General features: G+C 48.1%; 1 protein-coding gene across 2 annotated transcripts in view; it reads right to left on the reverse strand.

Annotated features, from left to right (window-relative positions):
• Nucleotides 1-13864, reverse strand: part of IFT172 (intraflagellar transport 172) — a 1173227-nt gene that overhangs the window by 539961 nt on the left and 619402 nt on the right. For both annotated transcript variants that reach the window (XM_085613308.1, XM_085613307.1), the window contains one exon: nucleotides 9844-9941. In XM_085613308.1, the coding sequence (XP_085469434.1) occupies nucleotides 9844-9941 (98 nt within the window). The remainder of the gene's footprint in view (nucleotides 1-9843; nucleotides 9942-13864) is intronic.

Below are 13864 nucleotides of genomic sequence, written 5' to 3' on the forward strand. Positions count from 1 at the left end.
CCACCAGTAAAAGCGTTACCGAAGGTAAGTAACTTGTTCTTCTGATGGATACATCTGCCAGTGGATTCCTCACCTTGTGAAAAGATTCCCACAGCAGTCCCCACTCCCGGAGGAGGGTGTCCACCCTTCTATACCAAAAAGTCCTGAAGGACGGAACGAGCAAAATGTCCGTCCCTCCTCACCTCAGTTTCCAAGCAGTAATGCTTTGCGAAAGTGTGAAGGGAGGCCCAAGTTGCCGCCCTACAAATGTCCTCCACAGGAACACCTCTAGACAAAGCAGAAGTGGAAGACTTAGCTCTAGTAGAATGAGCCCTTAAACCCTCTGGTAAATGTAAATGTAGTGCATTTATATAGTGCTCCGCACCCCCCCAGAAGGCGCTGTGCACATACCGCTGTGGGACCCTTCCTGGCCTTTCCCTGTGAAGTGCCCACTCCTGTGCACCCCCAAGGTAAAGCCAGGCATCCTAGCGCTTTTGGGGCCGTTGTGGAGATTAAGCAAGCTATTGCCCAGAGTTGCAGAGTGGTACCCATGATTAGAATAGGCACAGAGGCGAGAATTATCAGGTCCGGGGAAATTGAGCCCAAGACCCGCCGAGGCGGGAATTGAACCCTGGTCCGGGCTAGACCTCTGCATCAGCGTCTGCCGCTCTAACCATTGAGCCACACTTCTCCACTTCTCTGGTGGTTCCTTACCGGCCAAAGAGTAGCATATCTTGATGCACAAGACAATCCATCTGGAAAGGGTGCGCTTGTGCACTGCTCTGCCTTTCCTGCAGCCAACAAAGCCCACGAAGAGCTGGTCATAAACTCGAAAGTCTTTTGTCCTGTCAAGGTAGAAGCTCACCGCCCTCTTAGGGTCCAAGCGGTGAAGCCGCTCCTCCTCCTTGGAAGGGTGAGGGGGAGGATAGAAGGTAGGAAGCGTAATGGATTGCCCCAGATGGAAAGGAGTTACAACCTTTGGCAGAAAAGCAGCCCTGGTCCTGAGTACCATCCTTTCAGCATAAATGGTCAAGAACGGGGGTTTTGAACTTAGAGCTTGAAGCTCACTTACCCTCCTCGCTGAGGTGATCGCAATGAGAAAAACCGTCTTGAAAGACAACAATCTCAAGGGACACTTGTGTAAGGGCTCGAAGGGAGAACCCATAAGGTAAGTTAAGACAAGGTTTAAGTCCCATTGAGGCACAATAAAAGGAGTAGGAGGAAACTTGTTTGTAAGGCCTTTCAGAAATCGTAAAACAATAGGCGATTTGAACAAAGACGGCTGATCCGGCAAGCAAAGGAAAGCCTTGCTGAGCAAGAGAAAGGGCAAACTGCAGAATGTCAGATAAACGAGCCCTCAAAGGATCAATTGACTTCTCTCCACACCAGAGCCCAAATTTAGACCACCTATAGGAATAGATAGAATTGGTGGAATGACGTCTGGCAGACAAAATTACATCTGCCACATCTGGCGGGAGAGAGAAAGAATTCAGGTTGCCCCGTTCAATCTCCAGGCATGAAGGTGTAAGCTCTGGAGGTATAGAACCTGCCCCTCCGACTGCAAGAGGAGGTCTAGCCTCAGGGGGAGACGGAGCGGAGGGCACGAGGAGAGGTGGAGAAGATCTGTATACCACACCCTTCTTGGCCAATCCGGGGCGATCAATATGACTTGGGCCCGGTCTTGGCGAATCTTCCTCAGAACCCGAGGAATCAAGGGTATGGGAGGAAACGCGTAAAGGAGTTGTGAACCCCAACTCAACTGAAACGCGTCCCCCAACGCTCCCTGCATCGGATACTGGAGACTGCAGAATGACGGGCAATGAGCGTTCTCGTGAGTGGCAAACAGGTCCACCCGAGGGGTTCCCCACATCCGAAAGACGTAACGAACCACCTCCGGATGGAGCCTCCACTCGTGGTCAGCGGAGAACTGCAGACTGAGACTGTCACGTACGTTCAGAACCCTGGCCAGATGATTTTCCATCAGACAAATCTGATGGTCCTGAGCCCAGGACCAGAGACGCAGAGCCTCTCTGCAGAGACAAAGAGACCCCACTCCTCCCTGCTTGTTGACATACCACATCGCCGTAGTGTGGTCCATAAGGACTTGAACCGACTGACCGCGAAGGGAAGGGAGGAAGGCCTTGAGAGCCAAATGTATCGCCCCCAATTCCAGAAGGTTGATGTGAAGCAACCTTTCCTCTGGAGACCAAAGACCCTTGATTTCCAGATCCCCCAGATGCGCACCCCACCCTAAAGTGGATGCATCCGTTATCACTGTGGCCACAGATGGAGGTAGATGGAAGGGCTTTCCTTGAGAAAGATTGCCCTCCACGCTCCACCAAGACAGATCCGCCGCAGCTTCTCTGGAGATCCTCACAGACTCCCTGAGATCTCCTTTGTGTTGATACCACTGCTTGCGGAGACACCACTGGAGTGCCCTCATGTGCCAGCGTGCATGGTTGACCAACAGAATGCAGGAAGCAAACAGACCGAGCAGGCGAAGGACCTTCAGGACTGGAACGACCGCTCCACTGTAAAACAAAGGAATCAATTCCTGTATGTCGAGAATCCTTTGAGGGGGTGGGAATGCCCGACACACAGTAGTGTCCAGTACCGCACCTATGAACAGGTTGCGCTGAGAGGGCACCAGGTGAGATTTGGGTACATTTATCGAGAAACCCAATTTGTACAACAGCTGAGTTGTAACCTGCAGATGATGAAGCACCTTCCCTGGCGACTCCGCTTTGATCAGCCAGTCGTCCAGATAGGGGAATACCGAAATCCCCGACCTTCTGAGATGGGCTGCCACCACTGCCATCACCTTCGTGAAGACTCGAGGTGCAGTAGTAAGACCAAACGGAAGGGCCGCAAACTGATAATGTTGCGACCCTACCGTAAACCGGAGATACTTCCTGTGTGACTTCAGGATGGGGATGTGAAAATACGCATCCTGCAAGTCAATCGACACCATCCAGGCCTCCTGATTCAGCGCTTGAAGAACCTGCGCAAGGGTGAGCATCTTGAACTTCTCTTGCTTCAGATAAAGATTCAAGATCCTGAGATCCAATATCGGACGCAATCTGCCGTCCTTTTTTGGAATCAGAAAATATCGGAGTAACCCCGCTCCTGCTCTGGAACCACCTCTTTCGCACCTTTCTCTAGTAACTTCAGGACTTCCTCCTGTAGGAGAAGACAGTGGTTCTCTGAGCAAGCCCCTTGACAAGGAGGGTAATTGGAGGGAATTCCCGAAAGGGAAGGGCGTACCCAATTTCTACAAGATCTAGAACCCAAAGGTCTGTAGTAACCAATTCCCAATCTTGTAGAAAATGGGTAAGCCTGCCCCCCCACAGGACCAACATGATCCAGAATGGTGGATCTAGGGCTGCTTTGCAGTGGTGGGAGGGGCTGAGGAAGAGGAAGAGGAGGAGGAGGAGAACTGTCGGCCACCAGTGCGACCCCTAATTCCTGTCTCTGTACCCCTTATACAGAGTGCTCTGCTGCTGCTGCTGCTGTTGCCGCTGTGGCTGTCCGTATGAGCGAAAGGTAGACCTTCCGAAGCCCCTGTACCTCTTGAAAGAGCCTCTTGGCTGAGTTTGGAGGCCCAAAGATTTAGCCGTGGCCTTACTCTCCTTAAATCTTTCCAGCGCAGCATCCGCTTTCTTGCCAAAAAGACCAGAGCCATCAAAAGGCATGTCCAAGAGCGTTGACTGGACATCAGGGGAAAATTCCGATGATTTAAGCCATGCATCCCTCCTAGTGGCAACAGAAGATCCCACGACTCTTCCCACAGAGTCAGCAGTTTCCAATCCACTCTGGATCACCTGACGCGCCGCCGCCTGGGCATCCGAAAGGATCTCATTAAAACCAACCCTATCCTCCTCTGATAGTTTCAGGACTAGTTGTTTAGCTGAGTCCATGAGAGCATGTATATAATGTCCCAAGAGACAGGTGGCATTCGTTGATTTAAGAGCCATGCTGGCCGAAGAAAAGACCTTCTTTGCCGATTGATCCAGCTTTTTTGCTTCCCTATCACTCAGGACCTGGGGAAATGAACCCAATATTTTCCGGGTGAGATGTTAAAAATTCTGGGTCACCCGGAGCTGCCCTATACCTCCTGGCGATGACTTTGGAAACTGCCGGAGCAGAAAAGGGCTTACGCCACACCTCCATCACTGGCTCTATGATGGCATCGTTAAAAAGGGAGAAGAGGCTCAGAAACAGCAGAAGGAGAGTGCAGAACTTCCGTTAAAATGTTCGGTTTGAACTCAGCAGAAGGTAACTGCAGATCTAAAAGTTCAGCCGCTTTTCTTATCATGGCATGGTATGGCGTCACATCCTTCGAAGGGGCATCAGAAGGAGGAGAAATCTCCCATTCGGGTGATAAGTCCAGGCCACAGGCCTCCTTCAACATCGTCCGACTCCATGAGTTCACCTTCTTCTACCTCCTCCATAAGGTATCTTTGCTCATCCAGTACCCTCTGAGCCTCCCTCCTAGATCGAATTCTCACAACTGGCGTCGGCGGCGCCGTGATCGAATCCGACAGCGCCGGTGCCGGCGTCGAACGTGGATCCACAGGGGCAGCCAGCGTCGAGCGAAGGGAGCGGCGTCGATGTCCTCGGCGCCGGTAGAGGCCAAGACGGGGTCGCCTGAAAAAATGGCATGAAGGGAGCCTGAGGATAGGCTTGAGGAACTCCCAAACTGAAGGCCATAGGACCCGAAGGTGCACCAGAGGGGTACATGGCTCTGGAGAAGAGTCCATACATCGCATTAAGATAATGCGTGGGGTCCTGACCTGGTCCAGGGAACGCAGGATATTGTTCAGGCATCACCGGACTCGGGCCAACCGGCGCCGACGGTGGAATCTGCGGAGCCGAAGGCTCACCCGGGGCTGGAAGCTCCTCAATCGGAACCGGGGACGAAGCCGGAGCCGGAGATGGTGCCGGCGTCGGAGAATGTTCCGGTGAAGCCACAGGTGACGACAGGCCAACAGGTGAATCCGGAATGGGCAAGAGAGACACAAAGTCCTTATGGCGTCGGGAGGGCGATGTCGATCTCGAAACCGCATCCTTATCCGAGTGACGCCGAGACAAATGTCTCCTCTTCTTCTTGTGCTTCTTGTGCTTCCTGGATTTGGAAGCATGCCCCGAAGTCGACTTCGACGCCGACCTCGATCTCGACCTCGATCTTGACCTTGACCTCGATTTTCTCCGGACTCTTTTCTCTTTCTTCATCCTCGCGATGAAAAGCTTTGCTTCCCTCGCCTTGAGAGCCTTGGAACTAATCTTGCGGCAGCAAGAACATCCCTCGACATCATGGTCCGATGACAGGCACCATACGCAGTCGTCATGCGGATCCGTAATGGACATATGTTTCCCACATTCACGACGGGGTTTAAATCCGGACTTCTTCATCGACATTTCTGCAGAAGAAGACAAAGAGAACCGGTAGAAAACAAAGTAACAGTATAGCTACAGAGAGAGATTCCCGAAATCCGTTGGCATCGACGGCGCGGAAAAAAGGGAACTGACGTCATCATGCCGACGAGGTTTTCTTATGGAGCCGGTGACGTCAGCGGAGTCGCGAGCGGAGCCATGTCTCTGTGACGTCATCTTCGACCTCATCGGCGTGGACTGCTACAAAAGTTTCCGAATGCTGCTGGCGCAGGGGATATTCACAAGGTGAGGAATCCACTGGCCGATGTATCCATCAGAATTCTGGTGTATTGGGCATCCGACAAGACTAAGCTCGGTCATGTACGATGCGGTGACTCAGTGAAGTGACCCCTTCCTCCTAAAAACCTGCATATACATAGTTACGGCTTCGTGGTCATACCATTTCCGGCAAAGACCCGTCTCGCCCACTGGGTGGAGGAGGCAGAGAATTTAGCCTTAGCCACCCTGCCCCTACAGTGACTCCTCCCCACACCTCACTCCAAAGTAGCTGCTTCCGACTTCAACTCCGTGCAGTTTGCAACACAACCTGGAATACTATTATAATCTGCTCTATCCGCGACACTATGGTGTTCCGAACTTTGACCATACACCACATACGCGATGGTTAATTCGAATGACGACAATAACCCGGCGGTGATGGTGGGTGGCCAAGGAGCCGAGGAAAATATGAATACCACTGATGTAGCGGGTACGTTTAGCGACCACACAATCTGATCATTCTCGCAGATTTGACGAACTGATGGCAGCTGTGCTATACAGTAAATCCACTTGTAGCCTAAACTACACGCCATGTGCATAGATATGGGCCTCCTACTTGAAAACAATAAAAATCTGAAAGATAGAGTGGAAAATGCAGAATCATGGCTGGCTGTCCAGAGGCCTATGGTAGTGGATTCTGACCAGCGCCTCCGGGCCATGCAAGAGGGGGAGAGTAGACGACCAGGGGAGCAGATCAAGACAGAACAATGTAAGGATCGTGCAGAGGGCCCAAATATGGAACTACATCTGGAGGACGGATTTGTAAATACGATCCTGCAAGGGAAAGAAACGTCATTGTTTTTGTTGAACGGGCCCACAGCGTAACTGGGAGGCAACCCCTCCGCGGCCAGTGGTTGGTCAACTCTTCAATTACAGAGACAGAGATCATATTTTACAGGTGACGAGGGCCAGGGGCTCTTCGTCTGTTGAGAATGCACAAGTACATATTTACCCGGACTACACTCTGGAGATCTTACGCCGTAGGTCATACTTCATGACGATTAAGAAATGCCTCCATGACCACGGCGTCAAATATGCCTTGCAGTTCCCTGCCATCCTTCAGATTCTACATGAGGGAAACACATTCTTATGCATAACACCAGACGATGCCTGGTCTTGACTGGAACACAGAGGCATCACAACTCCTTCTGGGACCAGGAAAGATTCTCCTCCTGAATGGAAAGCGCAAAGGCAGCGTAAGCCCCGTAGCAGGCATGGCACATATGGACCAATCAAAGATCACGCGGCCAAGGAACAAGCACAAGCTGTGGTGGATGTGGGATGGTGCGTCGCAGCCTACTGCCCCACAGAATCAGAGACAGAAGCTCAACTTGATGACTCTCCAGCTATGATTGCCTCGCAAGTTGCTGAATTACTAGGTGATGGCCCACTAGTTACACCGCAGACGGCTGAGGAGTTGATTTGGCCCCGGGCCTCCAGGTTTGGTATGGTAGAGCTGCAGTTACTTTTGTATTGCACCAGTGATGGCCAAAATTTGAAAGTGTGCAACATTATTGATGCCATGGCTAAGGCATACAGACATGTATGCACAGGTCCACCGCAGTTGTCGACTGACTGCCCCCATTTACCACACACAGCTGGTATAGACTGTTAATCTTTTCTTACTTGTGTTGCATGAGAGTGCTTATGGCTGGTCGCCCATTGGTAAGCTGGCTTGGGAATAGGGGTCGGGGTTTCTTATATGTTCTACCTATTGTTCCCAATATGGGTTGTATCTTCTTTTCCGTGATGTGGACAATATGAAATGTTGTGCGCAATGGGGGGTGAGGGGGGAGGGGGTGATTGTAGGTTGGAGCGAGGGTGTTGGGGTGTACACTATACTCCTGTTGTAATGGTCAATAATGTTGCAGCTACTGAGTCCTCGCTATTGCTACTGACATGGAATGTGAGGGGACTAGCAGGTCACACAAAACCGTGCTGTGTTGATCAGTACCTCCACAAGCGAAAGGTACAGATAGCACTCCTTCAAGAGACACCCTATTGACCAACATCTGGAGGCCATGTGCGAACGATTGAGAGTGGCACTCATAGGGACCACAAACTCCTGCTATGCCAGGAGGGGTCTTAATTTGGGTGACACCAAGAGTACCCCAGAGGTGTTACACACCAAAGTACTCGGATATACAGTATGTCGTAATAGAGGGTTTATTGGATGGTCTCTCTATATCCCTCATATTATTATACGTACTAATCAGGCTCCCTTCCTACACTACTTGACCCCGGCAGTGCTGCGTAATACGTTGACACCTAGTTATTCGGGAGGAGACTTCAAATGTACACCATACCTGACCTACGACCGCTCCCCCGCCCTACTGAGTGGGGTACAATCGATTACCCTCACACAACATCTACAACGTTAGGCTATTAATACTCAGGTGAAGGACGCCTGGTGCAGTCTGAATCCAAAGACCAGAGAGTTCTCGCACTACTCGGGCCTACATAACATACACTTAGGATTTAACTTCATTATTGCAAAAGTGACACAAGCCGAATATCTCCGACGCACCCTCTCAGATCACTGTCCACTACAGCTGCAACTGCGTTGGAGGCGGGGTAGGCCAACAATACCCATTCGGCACCTTCCATTGGAGATGCTGCGTGATACTGCACTCTGAGCTACGATCTCAGAGAATATTACTTTCCAATTTTAAAAAAATGAGGGTTCAGCCCCAGGAGCCAGAGTTGAGTGGGACGTGTTTAAGGTTGTACTTCGTGGCTATGCAATTAAAGCGGTATATGGAACCAAATTAACCCTCCACAGGGAACTTAGCACCCTGGGAACGGACATTCGTCGTTATGTGTTATTATCCCCCACAGACCACTTGGCCGCTACCCCATTGCACAGTCCAGATTAGTGCATAGGGATACTCTTGAGAAGCTGGGTGCCCTAGACTACAGACAGCACTTGGCCAGGAAGCATGTTGAAGGTGATAAAGCTGGTAGACTCCTTGCATGTGTCCTCCACACAGACTCCCCTAGAAACCCAATCACAGCCACCAGGGATGACACTGGCTGCAATCTTAACTCGCAGGACGGTAACAATGCAGCTTTTCGCTCATACCACACTAATCTATACGCGGTCCCACATGGGAAGGACCCAGCATTGACAGGCCTTCCTAGACAGCGTTACTCTCCCTCGCATATTGGACGCACAACAGGCAGACTTGGAAGCCCAATTACAAACACTGAGATTTATGATGTGATCCAACAGATGGCTAGAGGCAAGACCTCCGGGATGGACGCGGGACTAGTCTTGAACCCTTTGTTAATCTTTTGCCGGCAAAGCTGACTTTAAAGTTTTAGCTTTAGTTTTCTTATTCTGAGTCTCATCATCCTTAATCGAGGCAAAAGAAATAAAAAACATTTACAATCTTTGGTTGAGCATACAAGTCTTTACCATGAGGAACACATGCATGGGTATGCTTGGAAATAGCCTTGAGCTGAGGGTTCCAACAAGTAATTTCACAAGCAGATTAAAAGCGGTAATCATATTCTCCGAGACATTTTTTGAACTCCTCCCTTTTGGTCTCTATAAAGTTACTCTGTGACCTGTTCCGTAAAGTCTCAAAGGGCCCAGTCATAGCAACTGAAGAGGCCTGCAGAACTGGAGGCTATTACAGTGCCACCAATTTGTAACAAATGGATTTGCCTAAAAGATGCAATGTGCCTCCTTTATGTGGGAAGCTGATGTTTGTAAAGTGGAGTGGATTCTCTTGTGCACAGCAGAAACTATCATGTGATGGTGGGAGAGGATTCTAACACAGAAACAAATGGTCATTATCATTTATTTATCGTCTTTATAATTTTAAAAGACCTTGCAGTTAAAAATACCTCCATAGTAGGTTCCAAGAGGCTGGGAACCAAATACAGAAGGGTTTCCAGAGGTCTTCATTGCTCTGTCTCAGAAAAAAAGAGATAATTGCAAGGAAGTGCCAGTTAGTGTCTTTGTTTAACAGGCAAGTCATTGCATTGCTACAGCTTTACTTATGCTCCTGATGACACTAGTGTTTAGTGGCAGCTTGGTAAATGATGCCTTTATCATCTTTGGGGTGTGTTTACGGACACTGACAGGTCTTACTAGTGTTTTAATGTTCAGGTGGAAAAGATGAGGTGGAGGAACAAGGTACTTACCTTTCTGCATCCTTCAATTTTCCTTTCTTCTCCAGCTCCTGTGCCTGGGTGATGTACAGCACGGACACGTCTTCCTGCTTCATGCACTTTGTAGCTAGCTGTAGAATAAGATATAACAACACCAGACAACAACCATTACTAGAGTAATGAAAGGAAACCATTAAGGAGGCAGGCATGGAGGGTTGGGGTAGAAAATAAGCATACAATAGATAAAAAGAAGAGAAGGGGGATTTACTTCGTTAAAGTGCATGATGCTAGTAATATAGCCAAAAAACAAGAAAAGAATTAAGATAACTTTGCTACTGTTAAGTCTCTTGTGAAAAAACTGTTTTTTTTTTTACCTCCCCCTACCCCCGCACCTTGAGTAGTCGCGCTTTACAAGTCACTTGATTGATTGAGCAGCAGAGAACTGCCCTGCTGCTGCTCATTCTATAAGGTCAGAAGGAAAGGAGTAGTTATATACATTTGGTGACACAGGTACAGAACAGTATTATGGGCCAGATGTACAAACATTAGGAATACCAATTTCCTAATGTATGAAGCTCACTGAGTTTCATTTAGGATCCTTGTGGGTTGCAAATCAATCTACCTCATGAATAATAATGAGGTAGATTGCAGTTTGCGACCAATTAGGAATCAACTCCACCACAGGGCTGGTCACCTGCTGAGGTCAGCAGACCCCCAATCTGTGATTGCTTTTTAATAAAGCAATCTTTTTTTTTTTTTTAATTAAATTCAGACCATTAAAGAATAACGGTATGAGTTTGAAAAGAAAAAATGAAATATTGAAATTTAATTTTGTAAGAGTAGGTAGTGGTCTATGGGACCACAGCCTGCGCTTAAAAAATATTATTTATATTCTCAAAGTGGAAGGGTCACTTGGGGATCCCTTTTTCTTTGCGTATGAATTACCAACCAGTTTTAAACTGTTGGTAAAGTATTACTGTTTTGCGGCTGAAATTCGGTTGCAAAACAGTAACACATACCATATTATTTCGATAGTCGGAAGGGATACCCTAAACACACCTCATCCAAACACAAAATGCAAAATGCGATTCGGTTACAAGTTACCAAATCGCATTTTGTACATTTGAAAAGGCATTTTTCTGGTCACACATTTGAGAATGCAAAAATGCTTTGTATATCGGGCCCTATGTTGGTTTTGCATTTTCTTCATCTCTAAAAATATCCAAGCCGCAGACATGAACCCTGAATATCTATTTACACGCTGTACCATTTATGTCACAAGAATGCTATACAGGTGTCATACAAGGATGGGATTGGCTCTTAGGATTCTGCTACCCAAAGGACACCAGAAGATCCAGAAATGGTGAGAGGAGTCCAGCAGGCAAAGGGCATGCAGAATCTATCAGAATGAATGTTACCAAAGGTACACAACTTTTCCTGCTATTTGATATTCTTCCCTATGCACATTTGACTTTATTAAAATAAAGCATGACTAAGCTTGTACTCCCCGATCAGTCCGGGTTTATACCCAGTAGATCAACAGCCCATAATACTAGAACCCTATTCGCTCTGTCACACTATCTGATCCCGCCCACGAAGGCTGCTGCAGTCCTTTTGGACGCAGCCAAAGCCTTCGACTCCATTGAATGGCCGTATCTTCACGCTGTATTACAGCGCATGGGGTTTCCTCCGATTTTTCAACGGTGGATACAAGTACTCTACACAGCACCTACAGCACGAATCCGGGTTAATCAGCATGTGTTGGGGGCCATACCCAATTGCGAGAGGCACAAGGCAGGGGTGCCCGTTGTCCCCTTTGCTTTTTGCATTGGCACTGGAGCCGTTGGCGTGTAAAATAAGACAAGGTCATCACTACTCCGCACTGCAATTCTCACAAAGACCGTTACATATATCTTTATACGCTGACGATATGGTGCTATATGTGCGGGACCCTGAGGTGAACCTGGCTCCATTGCTGAGAGAGTACATCAAATTTGGCCGGCATTCGGGGCTTCAAATTACCTGGACCAAATCTCTAATTATACCTCTAACAGACACTACGCAACCACACCCCACGGAGTTCCCCCTCGAATGGCACACTGAACCACTTAAGTATCTGGGCGTTTGGTACCACAGAGACCCGGAGGTTGTAATCCGTATTAATTACGGAAGAGTGATTGATACACTGGAGGACAAAATCAGACGCTGGATCCAACTTCCGTTGACATTGGCAGATCGTATGGCCATTGTAAAGATGGTTATATTACCCAAATTGCAATACCTGTTTAATAACATACCTATCAGTCCTCCAATGGCGGCGTTTCAACAAATGAACGCCATGGTAACACGACTGATATGGGCAGGTAAGCAGGCCCGAATTGAGCTACGAACCTTGACTCTACCTTATTCTAAAGGGGGATTTCAGGTTCCGGATCTCCTTCTTTATTATTTGTGTGCAGAGGCGCAATATGCGCATTACCGGTATCACAGGGTGCCATATCTAACGCATGTAGCGATAGAGGAGGGTGAGGCGCATCCTATTCCGCTGACAGCTATTTTGCCTTATAAATGGCCTCCGCTGCACTCCAGAGATATTAATACAATTGACGCCATGTGTGAAGCATGGCGTAAGATGGGTAGGCTAGCCCGTAAACTGCCACTGTACGCACCTGCGATGCCACTATTTTACCACCCGGAACTATCGGTTACACAGAAGGACAGAGGTGTACAATTGCTCAAACAAGTGGGTATTGATACGTTAGGCGATTTATACACAGATGGCAACTTTGTCGTGCCCGAGCGCCTCACATACATTAGCAACCAGACGTTACTGTTTAAATTAATGTATTATAGATTGCAAGGCGCCATCAAAAAGTTGTATCTATCCTATCCTGTTGAGCCACCGCAGCTTAAAACGTTGCAAATGCTGATCACTGACACTTGGTGCGCACATACGGTGTCGAAATTGTATACTAAACTGCAAGAGGATATAGATGGTGGCGCGCATCAGGCCTTACTTAGATGGAATAATAGCTTAGAGGATCAGCTCACGGGGGAGGAATGGACAAGATGTTGTACACTCACAAGCATGCTTACTCCTAATGGTAATTTACGCGTTCTACACTTTAAATATTTGCATCAAACCTATTACACTCCCGCCAGACTATACAAATATGGCCTGCGATCCGATGCCCGTTGCCAACGCTGTGGGGAAGGTGCGGCTAACTTTGTGTACTGGCATGGTACTGCAGGTTGATTAATGAATACTGGGTGCAAACTGTGGAGGTGCTAGGGAGGATGGTGGGTAACAATATTGAATGCACGATCCGTGTGTGCTTGTTGGGGCTTATCCCAGATGTGCACACGGCTAAGCGTAAGTTCTGTGTCATAGCCTTGCTATTAGCCAACCGTAGAGTATCAATTTGCTGGGGTAGTAAGAAAATCCCAACCATCAAAGGTTGGCTTTAAGACATGGCCTACTGCCGGGATGCTCTGAAAACGTATGAAGAGGAGCTGCCCACGGGAGCAAAGCCTAGGGATTATTGGAAATATCTGGTGGATTATTTACAAAGAAATCAAGTTAATTGACTGTGTGTCGCATTGTAACTTGTAAGTAAAGCATTTGGAAGATGTCACTATGTATTTGTAAGGTATGGGATGACGGATGTGGTAGTCCTACAGGCTGTAAGTTGTATACTGTTTCTGGACATGATAAGTCCTGTTTAAATGCTAATAAACAAAAAAAAAAATGTGACACTAAGAACATTGTATATGCCATCCAATGCCCATGTGGCAAATTGTATGTAGGGCAGACGGAGAGAAAAGTTAAAATCAGGATGACAGAACATAAAAGTAACATCAGAATGAGAAATATGAAATCAATAGTAGCCACACACTGGCATGAAGCCGTTCATCAAATAGCGCAAGTGAGATTTAAGATCCTGGAAGCTATTCAGCAACGTTGTGACATGGATCTACATAAACAATTATTGAGGGTAGAATTCTTTTGGATCAGAAAATTACACCCTATGCAACCCCATGGAATGAATGACCG

The sequence above is a fragment of the Triturus cristatus genome, chromosome 6 (assembly GCF_964204655.1).
Source record: "Triturus cristatus chromosome 6, aTriCri1.1, whole genome shotgun sequence".
NCBI lineage: Eukaryota > Metazoa > Chordata > Amphibia > Caudata > Salamandridae > Triturus > Triturus cristatus.